At 35.3% G+C, this 21,594-nt stretch overlaps 2 protein-coding genes across 5 annotated transcripts in view; one reads left to right on the top strand and one right to left on the bottom strand.

Moving 5' to 3' along the window:
• The window catches only part of ITGB3BP (integrin subunit beta 3 binding protein), a 58,032-nt gene extending 57,539 nt beyond the window's left edge, over positions 1–493 (bottom strand). The window contains exon 1 of the mRNA XM_035018374.1: positions 392–493. Coding sequence (XP_034874265.1) covers positions 392–396 — 5 coding nt within the window. The 5' untranslated portion in view covers positions 397–493. The remainder of the gene's footprint in view (positions 1–391) is intronic.
• Positions 494–751: 258 nt separating this feature from the next.
• Positions 752–21,594, top strand: part of EFCAB7 (EF-hand calcium binding domain 7) — a 44,017-nt gene continuing 23,174 nt past the window's right edge. For 2 of the 4 annotated variants that reach the window (XM_035018370.1, XM_035018372.1), the window contains exons 1-6: positions 752–905; positions 3,102–3,289; positions 7,925–8,136; positions 8,974–9,060; positions 9,623–9,818; positions 10,256–10,377. In XM_035018370.1, the coding sequence (XP_034874261.1) occupies positions 3,103–3,289; positions 7,925–8,136; positions 8,974–9,060; positions 9,623–9,818; positions 10,256–10,377 (804 nt within the window). In that variant the 5' untranslated portion in view covers positions 752–905; position 3,102. Of the gene's footprint in view, positions 906–940; positions 1,032–3,101; positions 3,290–7,924; positions 8,137–8,973; positions 9,061–9,622; positions 9,819–10,255; positions 10,378–21,594 lie in introns of those variants that run through there. The other 2 variants (XM_035018371.1, XM_035018373.1) reach the window with 2 other exon arrangements.

The raw sequence follows: 21,594 nt of genomic DNA, 5'->3' as shown, positions 1-21,594 counted from the left end.
TCAATAGGAAAGAACCATTGATTACAGGTCCCAATAGGGAAAGATGTACACTGCACCTCCTACAAAATACAGACCACTCCTGCAACTCAGCCAAGGAGAAATCGTCACCTTGAACCTGAACTGACTGTTCTCCCACGGACCTTGGGTCAAAATAATCCCTCCCAACTTCTTCCTTCTTCTCCATAAAATCATTCTCTCCTTTGTTGAACTTACCTATGGTTTAGCCATAGCTTGCACGCAGCGAACGGAAATGCTTTGTTATTCCAGAATAAACCCATTTTTGCTAGTAAAGTAACAGGATTTTATTTTTAAGGACAACTTAATATCTACTCTTATTGTTCACAAAGGGACCCAAGAAACAGCAATGGGGTGGGGGAGGGTGGATACCTACGGCATTTCGACACTCAGGAACGCCCCACCGCGGGACAAAAGGAACTGGGCCACCTCTTCCTAAAGCAGAGAACCTTCGGAGGGCGACGCCGCAGTCTGAAAAGCGCGGGCCTGCGGACGCCAGACGCGGTGTCACACGCAAGGTGGCCCGCTGGAAACACCTTCCCCCCTCCAAGGGATCCGAGTGTAAGGGGGAGAGGAGACGAGACTCTAATTAAGGACCTAGGACCTCATCCTCGTCCCTGCCAGCGCACCACAGGACCGTCTCTTCACTCTGGCCATTCCAGACCCCGACAGACGAGCTGCACAGCAGTATCTGTCCTCTCCGGATTCACCTCCCTAGATTTCTACCCGGACCGTTTGGGGAGGTGCTCTGAATCTTATTTCCGGTGGCGGAGAGGCGCAGTTGCCATGGTAATTAAAGGAAAGGCCGAGGTCGGTTGCGCTGCGGTGACAGGATCACGGAATCCGTGGAGAGAATTGGCTGTGCTTCCTCGCGTGTGAGCTGGAATTAGGTAGCAAACAGCTGGCTGTCTCTGTGTCTGCGCTGCGCCCTGCCTCGCTGTCCGGCTTCCCTCCCTCTCACCTGCTTCTTTTACTTCTCTTGCCATACCAACGCTGGGTCCGTGTGTACCTGAAGTGTACGTAAAACCGCATCTGCGTCGTAGAGAAATCAAAAAACAGAGAGGTTGCCCGAGATCAGCTGTGAACGTATTTCAGCGTGTAGGGCCGGGCACTGGGCGGCTGTGTTTCCCTTGGCCCTTCAGTAAGCCTTCGGCGCTTGTTAACAGTTTATTTTTCTTGCTATTGTGTGGCGGGTTATTTATGGAGCCGTTTGCTACAGTGTGCTCTGTAGGCCCCCGTCTTGGTCTCGGGCTGGAGTTTTAAGTGAAGGCGGTTTCCAAGCCTGAGGGGTGCAGTTGTATATTTATTTAAGCCTCCGTTTGGTCTTTCGTCACAAAAAGGGAAAGAATAGACTTCTGAAACATTTCTACTGTGGGATTTCCACGTAAGGTAGTCACCTTATTTGGAAAGAGTATTCGAGGACGATCCCACCCTCCCCCCCAAAATACTTAAGTTTAAAAATTGCTTGCTGCAAAATGAACATTCATTCTTCCTTTCTTATCGGAACAGTTTTTCCCCCCCACATTTGTGAGGAGATGCGTGCACGCATATGTGGTTAAAACTGATGCTTAATTATAGTGATATCAATTCGCAGTAACCAGACTGTGACACCACATCCCTATGGGGTCCTTCTAAATCTGGTGTAATATGAAAGTGTCAGGCAGGCAGTCTGTGTATTATAAATAGGGTACTTCATCCATGATAAGCGATTATTATCTTTCTTTCCCAAGTGTAAAAGACCTATATAATTCAAGAAGGTGCAAGTGATTTAGGCCTCCTGAGTAAGAATCCAATGAGTCCTGAAGGGGACCCTACCTGTGTCGTCTTATTGTTGAACTTGAAATATTCAATTTATTAGGTTGGAATGTATTTTTAGAAGTCAGAGCTGGGTAAAATAATGTTGGAAGCTGTTAGACCACTAACAGCTAATTGTTGGAGCACAATTTAGTGCCTCATAGTAACTATTGTACAAGAAGCCTTCATTCACATTAATAAAGAAGAAACTGTTATCAAAATTTACTGCCTCTTGTTACTGCTAGCTGGGTGACATCTCTGTCTCTCAATTTCCTTATCTGTAAAAGGGACAAAAAATACCTGACCACTGTAATAAAGATAAATTAAGATGTATGATAGTTCTTTAAGGCTTATGAGCTGAGGTACTATATAACCTCACAACATTATTTGTAATGAATGCAGTAAAATCTCACAATAATGCTTTAAATAGGATCCAAAAAATTCAGTCATTCAAAATGTTGGCCAGCATTATTGAGATGTTGCTGAAGTGACCTTGTTGCTCCTGCTGAGGTGATGGATGCCAACTGCCAATCACATTACATCCAAATTCTCATTGTTGTAGAGTTTCACTCTTTCAAAGTTTATTTAGCACTTATTACTGCAAGGCATTGTTCTGTATGTTTCACGTGTATTAACATATTTAATCCTCATGACAACCCTATGAAGACTTAACTTACTGTCCTCTTTTTTTAAAAGATTTTATTTATTTGAGAGAGAGAGCACAGGAGAGAGAGCATGAGCACAAGTGGGGGGGGGAAGGCAGAGAGAGAGGCAGACTCCCCACTGAGCAGGGAGGCCAATGTGGGACTCTATCTTAGGACCCTGGGATCATGACCTGAGCCGAAGGTAGACACCTAATCGACTGAGCCACCCAGGTGCCCCAACTTACTGTCCTCTTATTTTGAGAGTATTGTTGGGTGCTTTTCCTTTCCTCTATGATACTTATTTTGTTTTTATATTACATCTTTGCTTTGGCTTTATTCTTTTGGCTTTCTCATATATATGTATTTTCTATATATATTTTGTCTCATATAGTTGATTTCGAAATACGCACATATATATGTGTGTGTGTGTATATATATATATACACACATATATATATATATACTGCCAAAGGCGTATTCTAATTTAGCATATAATAATAACACCATATGTGTATTATATTTGTCTTTTTTCCCCATATATGAAAACTGTAATGCTTTGATTCCTCTTCCCCCCATTTGAAAGGCAAAGTGACATTTGCATTTTAGGGGATTAACATTGATTAAAATTTTTAAATTATTTTCTAATAGAATGGCCATCAGTCCAGGAAGAGATGCAGCTTTCTCCAGTCAGAAGTCAGCGCTTTCAGAGAGTCCTCGAACAAAGAAATTTCCACTAACTGAAGAAGAGACATTTTATATGAATTGTAGAGCTGCCTACTTAACTGTTTTTAAAAGCAGCTTAGAAAACATTATTTCTAAAGAACAACTTTACTTGGGTAAATTTTTCTTTAAAATATACGTATTTTGCCTTATTTGTTGAAAGTTAATAGATCAGAAAGACAGGAATAAGAATTACATTGTTGAATCATCCCAGTTTCTTAGGGAAGCTTGAGCAATGGAACTACATTATGCTATTGTGCCATTTTATATATTTATATATTCTATGTAGCTTCAAAATAAAACATTCAGTGTTTATACAGACTAGATTAGTATTTTTAAAGCTTCCATCAATTACTTGCTTAGAAATATTTTTTTAAAAATTCTTACTTGGTACTTTAAGATTTATATAAGATTCTATATGGATATATATATTTATTTATATAAGATTTATAAGATTCTATAGTAATAGAATTTAAAACACTTGACATCTGAATCACTAGCCTGAATTTGACCTATAATGGGGAAAATGTAAAGAATATATAAAAACAGGTTGAATGATTGTAAAAGAGAAATATTAGGAGATAAGTAAAATTTTAGAAGTGCTGTTTTTGGTTTTTTGTTTGTTTTTGGTGGGGGTAGGAGTTGGTCTTTATTTTTTTTTTAAAGATTTTATTTATTTATTTGACAGAGAGAGACACAGCAAGAGAGGGAATACAAGCAGGGGGAGTGGGAGAGGGAGAAGCAGGCTTCCTGCCTAGCAGGGAGCCTGATGCGGGGCTCGATCCCAGGACCCTGAGATCATGACCTGAGCCTAAGGCAGACACTTAATGACTGAGCCACCCAGGCGCCCCAAGCTGGTCGTTTTTTTGCTTCTCTCCATTGTCATATCTAAAATTTCTCTGTAAATATCCCTCAAACCAGTGAATTTTGTCCTTGCCAGGTATATCAAATGACTTGGAGGTCTTTACTCTTGAAAAAGTGGTAAACAATACCAGATAACACTGAATACTCATGTCAATTTCATCAAGGCTAATAATTTTATGAATGGAGAAACTGAGTTATTTTGCCAAATTTAGAAGCGGTTTCCTTAAAGAAAAATTCTGACATATTTTTGAAGTAATGTCTTGGGTCTGTATCCAATAAGATCTCTATTTGAGGAAATCCATATTTGAAATATGAACATTGAAAATATTAAAATATTTTATTATAAACGATACAAACATTAAATTTATATTTTATTATAAACTGTAATTTTAGTTTTTATTCTTTTGAAAGTAGTCTGAGATCATGAATCTTCTGTTTAAAAGTTTAACCTGTATTTCGTTATTATGGCATTTAATTTGTGAATCAGTAAGTATATATTACTAAGGTGCTACCAGTCTTAGACAATATTCTGGATAATTCAGTGTTTGTCTCTTCAGTGTTATATACACTTTTGGTTTTATGGTGGAATTCTCTTTGTAACATTATAATGATTGAGTTCAGATAATCTAGATTTTTAAAAAGTAGGGTAAACAAGTGATATCTTTCTTATTACTATATCTTTCATCTATATCTTTCTGCCATTTATGCATATAACATGTGCTTTGACATTCCATTTCAAGGTTGGACAGAAGAGTAACATTATCAGAGTTTTAGAGTTCCTTTTTTTTCCAACTTATAAATAATACAGGTATTATAGACTCACGTCAAAGCTTAAAGTAAACCCTGGCAAAAGATCAGTATTTTCGTGTAAACCTTTAAGCATTTACAGTTACAAATTTTTACTGTTATTAGACATAATAATGGACTCCCAACTAATTCTAAAATTAGAAATTTAGTTAGATTAGTAATTACTAGGTTATACCTATTTCTTAGATATGAGAATGTGTGTTTACTGAGTACACGTTTAGGCATAATTTTATTCTAAGAAAGTTGTTTTGTAATTAATAGTTCATTTAAAAAAAGGTATTTTCTTTGTTTTTTTAGAGGGGGGAGGGGCAGAGGGAAAGGGAGAGAATCTTAAGCAGGCTCCATGCCTACTGCAGAGCCCAGTGTGGGGCTTGATCTCACAACCCTGAGATCATGACCTGAGCTGAAATCAATAGTTGGAGCTTAACCCACTGAGGCACCCAGGTGCCCCCAAAAACCATTTTGTTATTGAAGACAGCACCAAGTATATGCTGACCTGCCATTTGGGAAAGAGTTACACACTCATTTTCCCAAAGCTGTACAGAAAATAGCATTTTCCTTTTTTTTAAACATTTCTTTATTTATTTTAGAGAGCGAGGCAGAGTGCACAAGTGGGGATGGGGCAGAAGGAAAGAATCTTCATGCAGACTCCCCGATGAGTGCAGAGCCAACATGGGGCTCCATCCCACAACCCATGAGATCATGACCTGAGCTGAAACCAAGAGTCAGAGGCTTAACTGACTGAGCCACCCAGGCACCTCTCTTTCTTTCTTTTTTTTTTTTTGAGTACTCTCCACCCCTAATGTGGGGCTTGAACTCGTGATCCCCAGATCAAGAGTCACATACTCCACCCACTGAGCCAGCCAGGCACCCCAGCATTTTCTTTCACATGGACTTTTGACTTCAAATCACAACTTCATTTAGGTCCTACTTGTATTCTTACCTTTTAAAAGGTGGCTGGTGATGGAATCCTAAAACACATGTACCTTTTCCCTGATTCTCTTAATAGATGAATTATGGAATTGTCCATTTTTATGCTAGGCAAAATACTTATCTTTTGTTCATTCCTAGGGCAACATGGTAGTCAGGGCTTTTGTCTACATCCAAAATTAGCCTTTGGAAGTAAAAAAAAATTATATTGTCTCCACTGGTACAAACTTCCACAAAGGCTTTCTAGGTGCAACTCCTGTTAGCTCTACAAGTCACCTCGAGATGATCGTCTTGTTTCCTTTTCTCTGCCAAAGTTATCTAGGTATGCTGCACTGTCATAATCTGGAGGATGGGAACATTTCTTTAGTCTGTGGACTTCTAATATGTTACTAACTTTAAATCATGACCATAGGTAGCAATTTTACACTTCAGGTGTGGAATTCCTATTTAGATTATAAAATTTAGGAACCAAGAAGTTTGAATCTCTGAAAAAAAACAAACCACCACGTATTATGCTTATACACAATGAATGTTCAATATAATGGACTCACAAATGTCTGTATTTATTATCCTGCTCTAGTTTCTATTTCCTTGAGGATATTTTTAAAAATTGTTTTATATATATTAGTCCTTATTCATTATATTGTGGACTATCCAGATTATCATTTTTTAGTGCTAATTGACAATGCCCAGATCTTGTGAAATCTCACCTAAGATAGTTAGAAATACCCAATGTAAGGTTTTATAGTAGAAGTTGGTTAAGAAGTTGGTTAAGCACAAAGGACAGTACCTTTAAAATTTTATTAATTCTAGGGGCACCTGGGTAGCTCAGTCGGTTAAGCATCTGCCTTCGGCTCAGGTCATGATCCCAGGGTCCTGGGATCGAGTCCCGCATCGGGCTCCCTGCTCAGCAGGGAGCCTGCTTCTCCCTCTCCCTCTCCCCCTGCTCGTGCTCTCTCTCTCTGTCAAATAAATAAAAGTGTTAAAAAAAATTTTATTAATTCTATCTACAGTGCTTAGGAATCTTATCACTGGTTCATTTTAGATAGTATTAAGTCTTAATATGTAGAGATTTGTTTAAGTTCAAATTACCAGTTTACTTCTTTTAAACAGTACAAAATACAATTGTTTAAAACAATTATATTTTAGTGTGTATGATATACACAAATACAAAGCCTTTCTCACATTGTAATTTGTTGCCTCTCATAGAAAATAAGGACATGCCTTTTAAAATAAGAATGTCTCACGAATAACTGGTTATAGGACTATTTTTAAAGATTCTGGTTAAAAATTAAGAGTAATTCAACCATTGCATCTCCATAATAGTCTTCTCTCAAACTATGTTGAGATTCTTGATTTTTAGCAAGTCTATAACTGCAAATAGATAAATTTTGTGCATATATTTGGTATTTGTGACATGATTAATGTTCTTGAATTAATGATTAATATTCATGATTAATATCTAACAATGATGAACATTTTTTTTTTTAAAGAGAATCTTTTTTTTTTTTTTAAAGATTTTATTTATTTATTTGAGACAGAGAGAATGAGAGAGAGCATGAGAGGGAAGAGGGTCAGAGGGAGAAGCAGATTCCCCGCTGAGCAGGGAGCCCGATGCGGGACTCGATCCAGGGACTCCAGGATCATGACCTGAGCTGAAGGCAGTCGCTTAACCAACTGAGCCACCCAGGCGCCCCAATGATGAACATTTTAGATATCATGCCTTATTGACAGTAATTTTCTCAGATTAATGATTTCCTCATTTCATGTGGGCCAGAATACTTTTTGTGGTTATTCTTAGGTCCTCAAAACAATTAAGTGGATGGTTGTTTTTAATCTTTTTTTTTTTCAGGCACTTTTACAAAGTAAATCATATGTTATCAGTTAAACAATGTAGGTTGAGAACCAACTGTCAGAATAGGAAAAATATTTAATTCTGACATTAATAGATCAAGAATCTGTAGCTGGTAACACATATATTTTCTCATTTTTGAAAGTCAGGCATACATTGATATTACTAGATTATCAACCCCAAAGGTGTGTGTGTATTTTTGTGTAATATTGTAATGTATAATGATTGAAAGAAAAAATACCCTTAGATACCAATTCCAAATGTTACTCTAACAAGTAACGCTTGTTTTATTGGGCAGCTCTACAGCATGCAGGAAGAAATCCATCCCAAAAGACCATTAATAAGTATTGGACTCCTCAAACTGCCAAACTGAATTTTGATGATTTTTGCATAATTTTAAGAAAGGAAAAACCTACTTCAAAAGCAGAACTACTAAAATCATTTAAGCAATTAGATGTAAATGACGATGGCTCTATTTTACACACTGACCTTTATAAACTTCTAACAAAGGTAAGATTTGTGAAATAGTTTTATAATATACATTGCTAATAAAACTTGGAATTCTAGCTTTGGCTACTAAGGCCACATTAAAAATAACTATTTCATTGGCAGGTGAAATGAATCACATATATGTTGTTTATAAAGTACTTAAGGATCCTTCTGGATGAAAGGTGCTCTGTAAATAAAACATAAAGTATAAAATTGAACCCATGTTACAATCCCCTTCTGTTCCTTTGCAATTATTTGCTGCCCAGAACTTTTTGTAATTCAGGAATAGATTCATATGTGATAAGTAAAAGGGAAACATAGTATAAGTGGGATTGGGAATCCATTCTGATTCTTGGTATACTGTGAGAAATTATAATTACTGTAAATTCAGTAGTAGCATTATTACTGGATTGATGATATATATTGTTGAAATTTAATAAACAAGTTCATACTTTTATGAAATTTAATAAAATTGTGAAATTTTATTTTATGTAAGTTTTATTCTTGCTTGACATAATACTCATTCTAAGATTTATAATGAAACCATATATTCAAACTGACTTGTAGAAAAGATTAAAGTGAATTTCCACTCTCCCCCTTCCCCTGCATGATAAAGTGATAGTCATGTTGCTTTAAAATAAATCTTGTTTTAGGGCGCCTGGGTGGCTCAGTCGTTAAGCTCAGGTCATGATCCCAGGGTCCTGGGATCGAGCCCCACATCGGGCTCCCTGCTCAGCGGGAGGCCTGCTTCTCCTTCTCCCACTCCCCCTGCTTGTGTTCCCTCTCTCTCTGTGTCTCTCTCTGTCAAATAAATAAATAAAATCTTTAAAAATAAATAAATAAATCTTGTTTTTTCAGAGAGGTGAGAAGATGACTCGAGAAGAAGTAAATGCCGTAATAAGTTTGGCAGATGTAAATGCTGATGGCAAATTTGACTACATCAAGGTACATAAGATGATGTTAATGTAAATTTGTATACTGTGTAAGAGAAAAATTTTTAAAAGAGCATATCTTTTTAATATTGGCAGTGATATACTTAATATGTTGTGTACAAATCGTACTTGAAATTTAATCTAAAGAGTATTGTAATCTGATGACTACATTTGAAATAATAAAGGTAAAATACATGCATGTGCTCACACACACAGACACTCAAACACAGAGACTCTCCTCAGGAATACACCTTTTCCAGGATGGAAGAATCTTAAAAATTATTTAGAACAAACTCAAGTCTACACATCTTATAAAAAAATAATAAATCACCTCTCTTTGTGTAACATTTTATTTTCTCTCAGAATATGACCTCCTCATTGAATCATGGCTGCATTTCATTAGGTCATTTGAGGGTGGTCAATGTGATTTCAAGAAAATAAAATGAGTAACCTAGTTCAATAGGAAATATATTCCATCTATCAGTCTATCCCTTGCCTACTAATGTGCATTTGCCTCCTCCCAAATGTATGATTGAATGTCTTACCCACTGGACTATTTTTTTTATTTCCTATAGTTTTGTAAATTATATGTGACAACCATTGAGCAATGTCTCAAAACTACTGTAGAAAAACTGGAGGTTGACAGTAAACTGAGGCATCAACAGTTTGGAAGCCACACTGAAGGATCCCCTGAAAGGGACCCATCACCAGTACCGAAACCATCACCTAGAATCATAAGAAAAACTGATCAGGAAACATTCTCAAATAAAGGTATTTACTTTTGACACTAAAGATTTCTTGATCAAGAATGAAGGATCATATTCAGATAAATTTTTCTTCTATCTTAGCTTATCAATGATAAATGAGAATCCAACTTTTGTTAGCTACTGTTTCTAGACTCTCAGCTATAAAAATCTATTGAAGTAAAAATTTTATTATGGAACTTGACTTGGCTATGCTCATTATATTTTGTTAAAACTAAAATTTCAGGGTAAAGAGTGACATATTGAAATATAGAATCTTATTAGTAGCCCATATATTAGGGACCATTAAAGCCTGATAAATATGAAATTTCTGACTTTATTTCAATAGGAAGAACAAAAAGAAAGACATTAATACACATGCCTTTTATACTACACTATTTAGAAACAGACTTAGTATCGACAACTTGTCATAATGTGAGACCAAATAACTATTACTTGTTACAGGTGATACCAGCAGTTCTTTACTGGCAACAACTAGAAAGTTCAAAACGTCTGTTTCTTTCACAATTACCATGGGTGCTAATAGTAACCGAAACTCAAAGTTAACTGAGCCAAACTCAATAAAGGTATTGTATTTTATATTATTTATTTTTTAAGATTTTATTTATTTATTTGAGAGAGAGCATGAACAAGGGGGAGGGGCAGAGGGACAAGCCGACTCACTGCCGAGTGGAGAGCCTTATGACGTGGGGCTGGATCCCAGGACCCTGAGATCATGACCTGTGCCGAAGTCAGACACTTAGCCAACTAAGCCACCCAGGTGCCCCAAAGGTATAGTATTTTAAATTAATAGGTAAGACTTTTTCTGAAAAATATTTTTTTTTTAAGATTTTTTTTATTTATTTATTCATGAGAGACAGAGAGAGAGAGAGAAGCAGAGGCAGAGGGAGAAGCAGGCTCCCCACAGAGCAGGGAGCCCGATGCGGGACTCGATCCCAGGACCCTGGGATCATGACCTGAGCCGAAGGCAGACGCTTAACCAACTGAGCCACCCAGGCGTCCCGAAAAATATTTGACATCAAGTTTATAAATAACTATTCGGTGTCTACAGAGAACCAGTAAAGTTTGTGAAGTAATTTTCTGATATTTTTCTTTGTATTACTGCATTTCAGTTTTAATAATTTTAAACTAAAAATGATGGATAAGAATAGTATTAAAAAATCTTTAGTTTGAAAGTATGACTTTTCAGTTTTTGAACTTGAAGAATTGATTATCTGAATATGTACTTTGCAAGCAATTTTTTAATTTTGTTTAACAAATATTTTCCATAGGTATTTCTTATAAATAAATCATTCATTCAATATCAGTTCCTATGAGAGAAAGACAACAAAGTCACTTTGCTAAGTCAGTATTTGTGGAGTGTTAATATTGATCTTCCTTTGTTTTCCCTTTTTAGACTCAACCTATACTAGTTTTCTTTCAACAGAAAATAAAGCTACAGAAATATAAAACATTAACTGGAAACTGCTAGGATACATTAAAAATGTGTACCTAGAGACCTCTGTAAAAGGGGGAAAAATGGTTATGACCACATACTATAACTGCTGTTAGAAAACTGAACTGATTGTTCTCAAGGGCTACATTTTTGTTTCAAATAACAACTCTGTATTTGTTATTGAACTCTGAAGTCCTTTATATCTTTAAATTGCTAGAGAGTGACATTTGTTCTATATTAAAATTTTAAAACATTATCTCCAAGGAATTTTGTTCAGACTGTTTAGGAATCTCTACACCCTAAGCAATTTGATGTGCATGTCCAACATGTTCACACACAATATTTAGTGCTCCACCAATATTATTTTCCACCAATGGAAGATTCCTCTATTTTGCAACTAAATTAAATGTTCATAAAATTAACTTATTAAATAATTGTAGTTTACCTAACTCAAAACTATAAATTAATAATTTTAATCAGTATAGAGAAATATTAATATGGATTATATTAAAACCATAATAAGACTTTTTCTCAGTGTCATGCTCCTGTTAATTGGGTCCTTACTAATACAATTTCTTAATGTAGTTTAACTCAAAAAATATTTATTAAAAAGGTAATATATGCCAGCTATTTTGCTTAGTATAAAATATGGGTATTATATTAAAAAATAAAAAAATGTACTTGACTATTAATATACCAAGGTAGTACAGCATAGTATTTCATTTATTCACTCATTTATTCAACAAATATTTATTGAGTGGTAACTCGGTGCCAAGCACTGGTTTAGGTACTGATTAAGAGCTTTGAATAAAGGGCGCCTGGGTGGCTCAGTCGTTTCACGTCTGCTTTCGGCTCGGGTCATGATCCCAGGGTCCTGGAATCGAGTACCACATCGGGCTCCCTGCTCATCAGGGAGCCTGCTTCTCCCTCTCCCACTCCCCCTGCTTGTGTTCCTGTTCTCACTATCTCTCTCTGTGTCAAATAAATAAATAAAATCTTAAAAAAAAAAAAAAAAAGCTTTGAATAGAGATAGGCCTATCCTTGAATTTTAGCTTTGTCACTGGTAAGTTAGTCAGCAGCTCTTCTGAGTCTCAGTTTCCTTATCTATAAATTTAAAATAATTATATTTAGTGTGTTTTTGAAAGATTTAAATCATCTCACATGTATTAAACATTTAGCACAGTGCCAGGAACATAGTAATCACTTTAATAAATAATACTGTTATTAATATTCTAGAACTAAGAAATGACTGTAGGTATTTATATGGGAATAACATGATGAAAGTATAGTTTAAGAACTTATGCTACTGGGACACCTGGGTGGCTCAGTTGGTTAAGCGTTTGCCTTTGGCTCAGGTCATGCATGATCCTGGAGTCCTGGGATTGAGCCCTGTGTCAGGCTCCCTGCTTATCAGGGATTCTGCTTGTCCCTCTCCCTCTGTCTCTGCCCCTGACTCTCTCTCAAATAAATAAATAAAATCTTTAAAAAAAAAAAAAAGAAGATGGCATACTGTCAACTTCTAAAATCTGTGACTTTCATATAAAATTAATGTGTTTTGGAAATACGTCATAGTCTTCATATTATTTACCTGACTTTTTATTTTTTAAAGATTTTATTTATTTATTTGACACAGAGAGAGAGAGAGAGCACAGGCAGGGGGAACAGGAGAGGGAGAAGCAGGCTCCCTGCTAAGCGGGGAGCCCGATGTGGGGGCTCGATCCCAGGACTCTGGGATCATGCCCTGACCCTAAGGCAGATACTTAACCGACTGAGCCACCCACAAGCCCCTTACCTGACCTTTTGTATCCTCTTTCTGATCCTGATACTGCCCACTATTGTTTACTATCTGATATTTCTTAGATGAGCTGAAATGATTTTTCTAAAAAAAAATCTGTGAATTTTAAAGATTCTGTTCAGCAGGATTCAGTTGTTTGAATTTTACTTTGAATTTTTAAAATAAACTTCAGAAGTTTTATAAATACTCTGAGAAGTACTTGTTATAAATATAGTTATTGTGTGATTTATTTTTTTAGTTAAATTTTTTATTTTTTTAATTTAAATTCAATTAATTAACATATAGTGTATTATTAGTTTCAGAGGTAGAGTTCAGTGATTCATCAGTTTTCTATAACACCCAGTTCTCATTACATCCCATGCCCTCCTTAATGTCTGTCACCCAGTTACTCCATCCCCCTACCCCATCCCCCACCTCAGCAATCCTCAGTTTGTTTCCTATGGTTAAGAGTCTCTTATAGTTTGTCTCCCTCTCTGATTTCATCTTGTTTTATTTTTCTCTCCCTTCCCCTATGCTTCTCTGTTTTGTTTCTTAAATTCCACATATGAGTGAAATTCTATAATTGTCTTTCTCTTATTGACTTATTTTGCTTAGCATAAGTGTGATTTGTTTTAATTGAGATTGATAGAAAAAGTTACTAGAGGAACTGTTAAATTAATTTTCTTCAAATACTTTAAATCTATTTTAAACAAGTTTTGTACCTCAATTTCATGTGGAGTGGAGAAATACGGAATTGGGACAGAGCAAGTTCTTTTCAGAAGTTAGAAAATTGTTGAAATGGGGTATGCATAAATCAGACTTTAAACTGCAAATTCACACAATTGGTAAAGGACATGAATTACAGGAGGAAAATAAGACCCTTTCTATAGATCACATGTAGGTACTTTATCACTATTTGTTTTTAATCCTGAGTCCTGTTTGCTTAGGTTTTGTAATGTGCAAGGAATGTTAGGAATTTTTCTTTGAGAGAAGAATAGCTTTGATTGCCAGTCATGACTAGAATTTGAGAAAGCCCAAACCATGAGTTGTAAACTCTAGAGATGCAATACTTCCTATATTCAGACTCCTAGAATGTGTTTTAAAAATGTGTATATGTATTGTATAAAACAAAATGTTATATAACATATGTGTATGTTGGGTATAGTTGTATAAGGTATTTGTTTTATATATGTCTATGTATATAACAATACAAATATAAACATATATACAATACAAACATATATACAATATAAACATTTATATACATATATACAAATATAAACATTTTAAAGTAGAAGTGATTGTCTAAATTTTGTGAAGACTCCAAATAATTTTGTCACAAAGATCCTCATATTTTCAAAATGATGATTGATTCAACTTGTCAATTAGATGGCAATCCATATAAATTCCTCTAAGTCTATGCTAGATTTACTGCTTAGATTAATTCTACCTCACCTAAAACTTTAATAACAATATAGAATTGTATGTCAAAACAAATTACATTCTCTACAGTGTTCCAAGAAAAATGTAACTTTACTGATACATTTAAATCTTTTGATAGGTAGAATTTTCAACTCAACTATTTTTAATTTGTACTTTTCAGCATTTCCTTATACACTGTGAATGAAAATAAGTAAAATTTGTATATATATGACAAATGAATTAACAGTTTTTTCCTTTTATATGAATTTACCTGAATTGGTAGAATATAGCACCACCTTATGCTCTGTGTAAGAATTACAAGCCACTATTTTATTTCTGCTTTATATTGTTTAAAAACTGTATCACAGAATTTCTTACACTGTCATTCTAAAAGTTTTTAAAAAACTCAGCCTCCTTCCATTTTTCTCAAAATACTCAAGCTGTCAACTTAATCTATAATCCTTTCAAATTGATTTATTTGAATGAGCCAGCCACTTTATCAGTACTTTTTTCTTTTAATTCGTAACATTTTAGTCTAGGTTCTAGAGGAAAAGCTTTGTGTGATTGAAAGTCTGTTTGTTTTAAAAGAAATTTAGGTTGAAGAAGCATTGTGTTTTTAGTAACTGTGGCAGATCTTAAGAATTTGAATGCTTTCAGGGCGCCTGAGTGTCTCAGTCGGTTAAGCAGCTGCCTTTGGCTCAGGTCATGATCCCAGGGTCCTGGGATCGAGCCCCGCATCAGGCTCCCTGCTCGGCGGGGGGTCTGCTTCTCCCTCTCCCTCTGTCTGCCGCTCTGCCTGCTTGTGCTATCTCTGTTAAATAAATAAATAAAAATATTTTTAAAAAAAGAATTTGAATGCTTCCTTTTAAGCAGGAGAGCTACAAATTCTCCTAGTAATGACATTATTTAGTATTAAAAATAATCTGATGATTACATTGAAGTTTGTTTGATATAATGTGGCATTTGTCTTATTTCTGTTTTATAATAACTGTTTTTCCATCATTTTCCAGCCTTATTAACCATGTACTGTAGTATCTAGGTTGGCTGTTTTTCCAAGGAAACTTATAAATTCCCTTCCTGGAACTTAGGAAAGACCTCCAGTAATAATGCTTAGCTCACTCCCCAGCTAAAGGCATCTCCTGTCAGCCCATAGCACTGCCCCTTAAGAAGTACAATAAGCATAGGGAAAAATTCTTCCATCTTTGAGTTTCTCAAATGTCACATACTATGTTCACTACCAGTGTACCAGGCAAAATGCAATATAGGCACACCTTGTTTTATTGTGATTCACTTTATTGTGCCTCACAGATATTGCATTCTTTTTAAGTTTTTATTCATTCATTTATTTAAGTAATCTCTACCTCCAACATGAGGCTCAAATTCACGACCCCAAGATTTAGAGTTACACACTCCCTGACTGAGCCAGTCAGGCACCCCTGCATTTTTTTTTTAATTGAAGGTTTGTGGCAACCCTGTGTCAAGCAAGTCTATTGGTGCCGTTTTTTCAACAGATTTGCTCACTTTGTATCTCTGTGTCACATTTTGGTAATTCTCTCAGTATTTTAAACTTTTCATTATTATTATAGTTGTTATGGTTATCTGTGATCAGTGATTATGACTTGCTGAAAGTTTAAATGATAGTATTTTTTAGCAATAAAGTATCTTTTAATTAAGGTATGTACATTGTTTTTTAGACATAATGCTATTGCACACTTAATAAACGATAGTATAGTGTAAACATAGCTAACTTTCCTGTGCACTGGGAAACCAAAAATATTGTATGACTTGCTTTATTGTGATATTCGTTTTATTGCAGTGGCCTGGAACCAAACCTGCAATATCGCCGAGGTACACCTGTATTTTTTAGTTTGTTTAAACACTTTATTAACTGTGGGGGAGGGGACTGCAACACCCATGATTAAATACAAATTTTCCAGCTACTGAAGTCTGCATTTTTCAATAAGGAACCCAAATAATTATTTTTATCGTTTTAAAAAAGATTTTATTTATTTATTTATTTGAGAGAGAGGAGAGAGAGGGGGGGAGAGCATGAGCAGGGGGAGGGGTGGGGGTAGAGGGAAAGCAGACTCTCCGCTGAGCAGGGAGCCCCATGCAGGGCTCAATCCCAGGACCCCAGGATCATGACCTGAGCCAAAGGCAGACACTTAACCAACTGAGCCACCCAGGTGCCCCCGATTATGTTTATCTTAACACTCCAATATATGGGTAATTCCAAATGATAATGCTTTCTCATACTTTATAGTAATTTCATAAACATGAGCTTTCTTTTTCTTTTTAACATGAGCTTTCTTTAAATGCCAGACTTTGAAAAAATCATGGCAGATATTTAAATGTGAAAAAGAACCGAATTTTGAATATAGCTGGTAGTTTGGAGAAAGAGTAAGGAGACCTAGGTCCAGCTCTGGTTCTGCAATCAAGGACAATTGTGACAAGTACATTCCTTTATTTTTCAGACTTTCATCAATCAAAAGAGAAGTCTGGACTGGATTGCTTTTTAGACTTCTTCTGCCTTAAATATTTTATAATTCTAAACTAGTATCCCTTACCATTCCATATGGGTGACTATAAACATATTCATAAAATACTTTAGATGCAATTCCATTTGATAATGCTATAGTCAAAATTGATTTGAAAGGAAAACATGTTTTCCATTTGATGTCAGAATCTTAATTCAAACTGTCTCAAATGGTAACTTGTCTAAATACCGTGGGAGTGTATCTTTCCTTTCTTCTCTGTAACAATTGTCATCTTCCAGGGTCATGTTGATTATACCATGGCCAATTGGCTTTGAAGTAATGTCAGCATCTGTTGTTAGTCCTTAATATATTCTCATCCAAGGGATTTACAGGGAGGCTAAATGAAAATCTGTATATACTCTTACTCATTATTAATAGTTGAACTTTTGGCTCAAGCCCCCGTTTGAGCCTCACTGAGTTATAAAAATTTTGAATTTGGTACCCAGAGTATATTTTGTTTTGGAAATATGATCTAATGGTAGAAGCATTGATCCAAAAGTCTTAGGCTATAGACCTAATATTTCTACAAACTCCTTGTAAAATTCAGATTCTGTATAACCTCTGGGTACCTTAATTTCTCTGTTTATTAAAATGACTAATTTATACCTACCCCTATTGCCTCATAGGGATGTTGTTGAAATATATATAATGACTTGTTTCTGTCATGGGCAATATACTTACAAAGATGAATTCCAATAATTTAAGGTCACATTTTAATTTATCAGAATTAAAAGTACACATATCTTTTATACCCCAAAGGTGTGACAGTGCTTGTGATTAATGACTGACTGAAAGCTTAAGTAGTAGTTCAGCAATAATGGTAATTTCTTAAAATTCAGTTTAAGAAGAAATCTCCAAAGAAAAGATGAATATAAAAATGGAAAACTTACATAAGTTGAAAAGTAACCAAAACTAAAGTAAAAGAAACAGAGAAAATACATACATCAAAGCTTACAAAGGGTAGTCAACATCTAAAACAGTCAAGAGAATTTATTAAAATATGTAACAAAAATATCAAGTCTGTGATAGACCTATGAAAATAGAGGATGAATAGGCAGTTCACACAAAAGGAGACAAAAATAATAAACACATGGGGAAAAGTCCAACCTTGCTAGTAATCAGAGAAATTCAAATTAATGCAGAAATTGTTAAAAAACCATTTTAATTATTATATCATTTTATTGCATAAATATAAATTGACACAAACATTGATACAACACCATATACAAAAATATGTGGAATACTATAATGAATATTTTATGTACCCACACCTTGCTTCCCACCATCACCCAGTTTTGTTTTGTTTTTTTAGATTATTTATTTATTTTTTATTTGAGAGAGAGCATGAGCTGGGGGAGGGGTAGAAGGAGATGGAAAGGGAGAGAGAATCTCCAGCAGACTCCCCACTGAACATGCAGCCCTATGCCATGCTCCATCCCAGGACCCTGAGATCATGACCTGAGCCCAAACCAAGAGTTGAATGCTTAACCAAATGAGACACCCACGCGCCCCCCACCACCCAGTTTTTTGAATGATAACACTACTGACCAAGTTATGGTAGTGGCAAAATTACTATAATAATCATTGTTGGTGGTATTGTAAAATTGGATCACTGTTTTACAAAGCAATGTGGTAACACATGTCATTAGCCTTAAAAGTGTGCTTACTTTTGGCCGGGAGTTCTTTTGAAGGGTATTATTCATGAAAGGAAAAGCATTTAGACAAAGTAGTCTTCATTTTATTATTATTTATACTGATGAGAAATTAGAAATGATTTAGATATTCAACATTTTAGAAATAAGTAAGTAATGGTATACCAACTCAATGGATAATTATAGATCCAGTTAAATTGAAAAAACTAAATATTGCTTAGCAAAATGGGCTTTTTCATTGTGGCAAAACATACATAACATAAAATTTACCATTTTAACCATTTTTAAGTGTATAGTTATGTGCATTAAGTATATTCACATTGTTGGGCAACCACCACCACTATCCATCTTTAGAACTTTTTCATCATCCCCAACTGAATCTCTTTACCCATTAAACAGTAACTCCCCATTTCCTCCACTTTTCACTATTGGCAAATACTGCTCTACTTTCTGTCTCTGAATTTAACTAATCTAGGTACCTCATATAAGTGGAATCATAAAATGTTTGTCCTTTGTATGGCTTCCTTCACTTAGCATAATGTCTTCACGGTTTATCCATGTGCAGCATATGTTAGAATTTTATTCCCTTTTAAGGCTGAAAATGTTCCATTGTATGTATATTCCACATTTTGTTTATCCATTCAGTCATCAGTAGACATTTGGATTCTTTTCACCATTTGGCTATTGTGAATAATGCTGCTATGAAGATGGGTGTACAAATATCTGTTTGATATATATCCAAAAATGGAATTGCTGGATCATATAGTAATTCTGTGTTTAATTTGGGGGGGGAACTGACAAGCTTTCGTCTATATATTTTTTTCTGGCGTGTGTTTTTGGTGTCCTATCCAAGAAATAGCCAAATCCAATGTCATGAAGCTTTTCTACTATGTTTTCTTCTTAGACTTTTATAGTTTAGTACTTATATTTAGGTCTTTGATCCATTTTGTGTTAATTTTTATATATGGTATAAGGAGTTCAAATCAATTATTTTGCAGTTGGATATCTAGGTTTCCCAGCTTCATTTGTTGACCAGATTGTCCTTTCTCCCACTGAATGGTCTTAGCATCCTTTTTTTTTTTTTTTTTTAAGATTTTATTTATTTATTTTCGAGACAGAGCATGCATGAGGGCAAGTGAGGGGAGGTAAGGGGAAGGGAGAGGGACAAGCAGACTCTGAGCAAAGTGTGGAGCCTGACACCGGGCTAGATCTTAGGATCCCAAGACCATGACCTGAGCCAAAACCAAGAGTCGGGGGCTTAACCGAATGAGCTACCCAGGTGGTCTTAGCATCCTTGTTGAAACTACTTGATCACGTATGTGAGAGTTTATTTCTGGGCTATCTGTCTATGCCACTGGTCTATATATTTGTCCTTATGCCACTATCACACTGTTTTGATTACTGTAGCTTTGAAGTGAGTTTTTATTTATTTTTATTTTTTATTTTTATTTTTTTTGAATCAGGACATGTAAGTCCTCCAACTTTGTTCTTATTTTTCAGTAGCAGAATATTTTAGATATAACATTAAATAGAAAAGATACAATATAAAATAATGTTAATTAGAATATAAACAATAGGTTTCTATCTAAGGCCAGTCTTAGGAAGGATTACATAGAAATCAAACTAGGATGATAAAATTATGGAGATTTTTCCCCCTATTTCTAAATTTCTAATTTTAAATTTATTTTGGTTCTATGAAAATAATTACCATTTATACAATGGAAAAATGATGTATAAATACATGTTAGGATTATTTAGCCTTTAAAAAAAAGTGGGTGAGAAATCATTCTCAGTGTAAATTATGTTTGTTCTCGCCTTTTTAGTGCCATAGTAGATAATTCTATAATGGATTACTAGTATTTTTTATATTATTGTATACAGCTAATGCATACCTTTTCAGTAGCTTTCTTAATATGATTAAAGCCTTGAGCTTATTATTTAAATATCATCCAGATAATTTTTCAAAATCCTTTTTTATGGGGCACCTGGGTGGCTCAGTCGTTAAGCGTCTGCCTTCAGCTCAGGTCATGATCCCAGGGTCCTGGGATCGAGCCCCGCATCAGGCTCCCTGCTCAGCCGGGAGCCTGCTTCTCCCTCTCCCACTCCCAGTGCTTGTGTTCCCTCTCTAGCTTTCTCTCTCTCTCTCAAATAAATAAAATCTTAAAAAAACAAAACCAAAATCCTTTTTTATAAAGTCATTTCAAAACCTTATAAATATGTTTGGAAGTCATTAGGAATAGAACAGAAATATGTTATACATTATAGGTAGACAAACCTAATGATAAATTGAAGAGCATTTTTGTACACATTTATGGCAATGGCACAATTTCTCATATCTTCAGTGGAGAATTTTTTTACTTTCTGCATATAGCGTCATCTTCGAGTTTTATTTAAAACTTAAGAGATCCAGGAGCTATTAGTTTCGACCAGAAGGGATTTGGCTAACCAGAAATAGCAGAACTAATTGTATAGAAGTCTTTCTCAAAACAGATGTTTATGAGCATTTTGTTACAGCTGTAAAACTTATTCAGTATTCTTTTAGTTACCTGGACTTGAAACGGTTATTTTGGTTGTCATGTACTTTAACTTTTAAATACAAAGTCATCACTTTTCCTGTCAACATCAGTTTTAGTGGCCCTTAGTCATTTTTACTATGTTCCAAGCACTAATCCTGCCCTAATTATTGTGGCAGCATTTTTAAAAAAGATTTATTTATTTCAGAGCGAGAGAGCACATGAGTGGTGGGAGGGGCAGAGGGAATGAATCCTCAAGCAAACTTCGCTGAGCGGAGCCTGACTCAGGGTGGGAGGTGGGGAGGGCCCTTGATCCTGTGACCCGTGGGATCATGACCTGAGCCAAAACCAAGAGTTGGACACTCAACCGACCGAGCCACCCAGGTGCCCCTGTAGCAGCATTTTTATTTATTTATTTATTTATTTATTTATTTATTTATTTATTTATTT

The sequence above is a fragment of the Mirounga leonina genome, unplaced genomic scaffold, assembly GCF_011800145.1.
Source record: "Mirounga leonina isolate KUSES-001 unplaced genomic scaffold, KU_Mleo_1.0 Mir_173, whole genome shotgun sequence".
NCBI classification, from domain to species: Eukaryota; Metazoa; Chordata; class Mammalia; order Carnivora; family Phocidae; genus Mirounga; species Mirounga leonina.
Note: the sequence above shows the minus strand (reverse complement) of the source record. Positions and strands in the feature narration are given on the sequence as shown.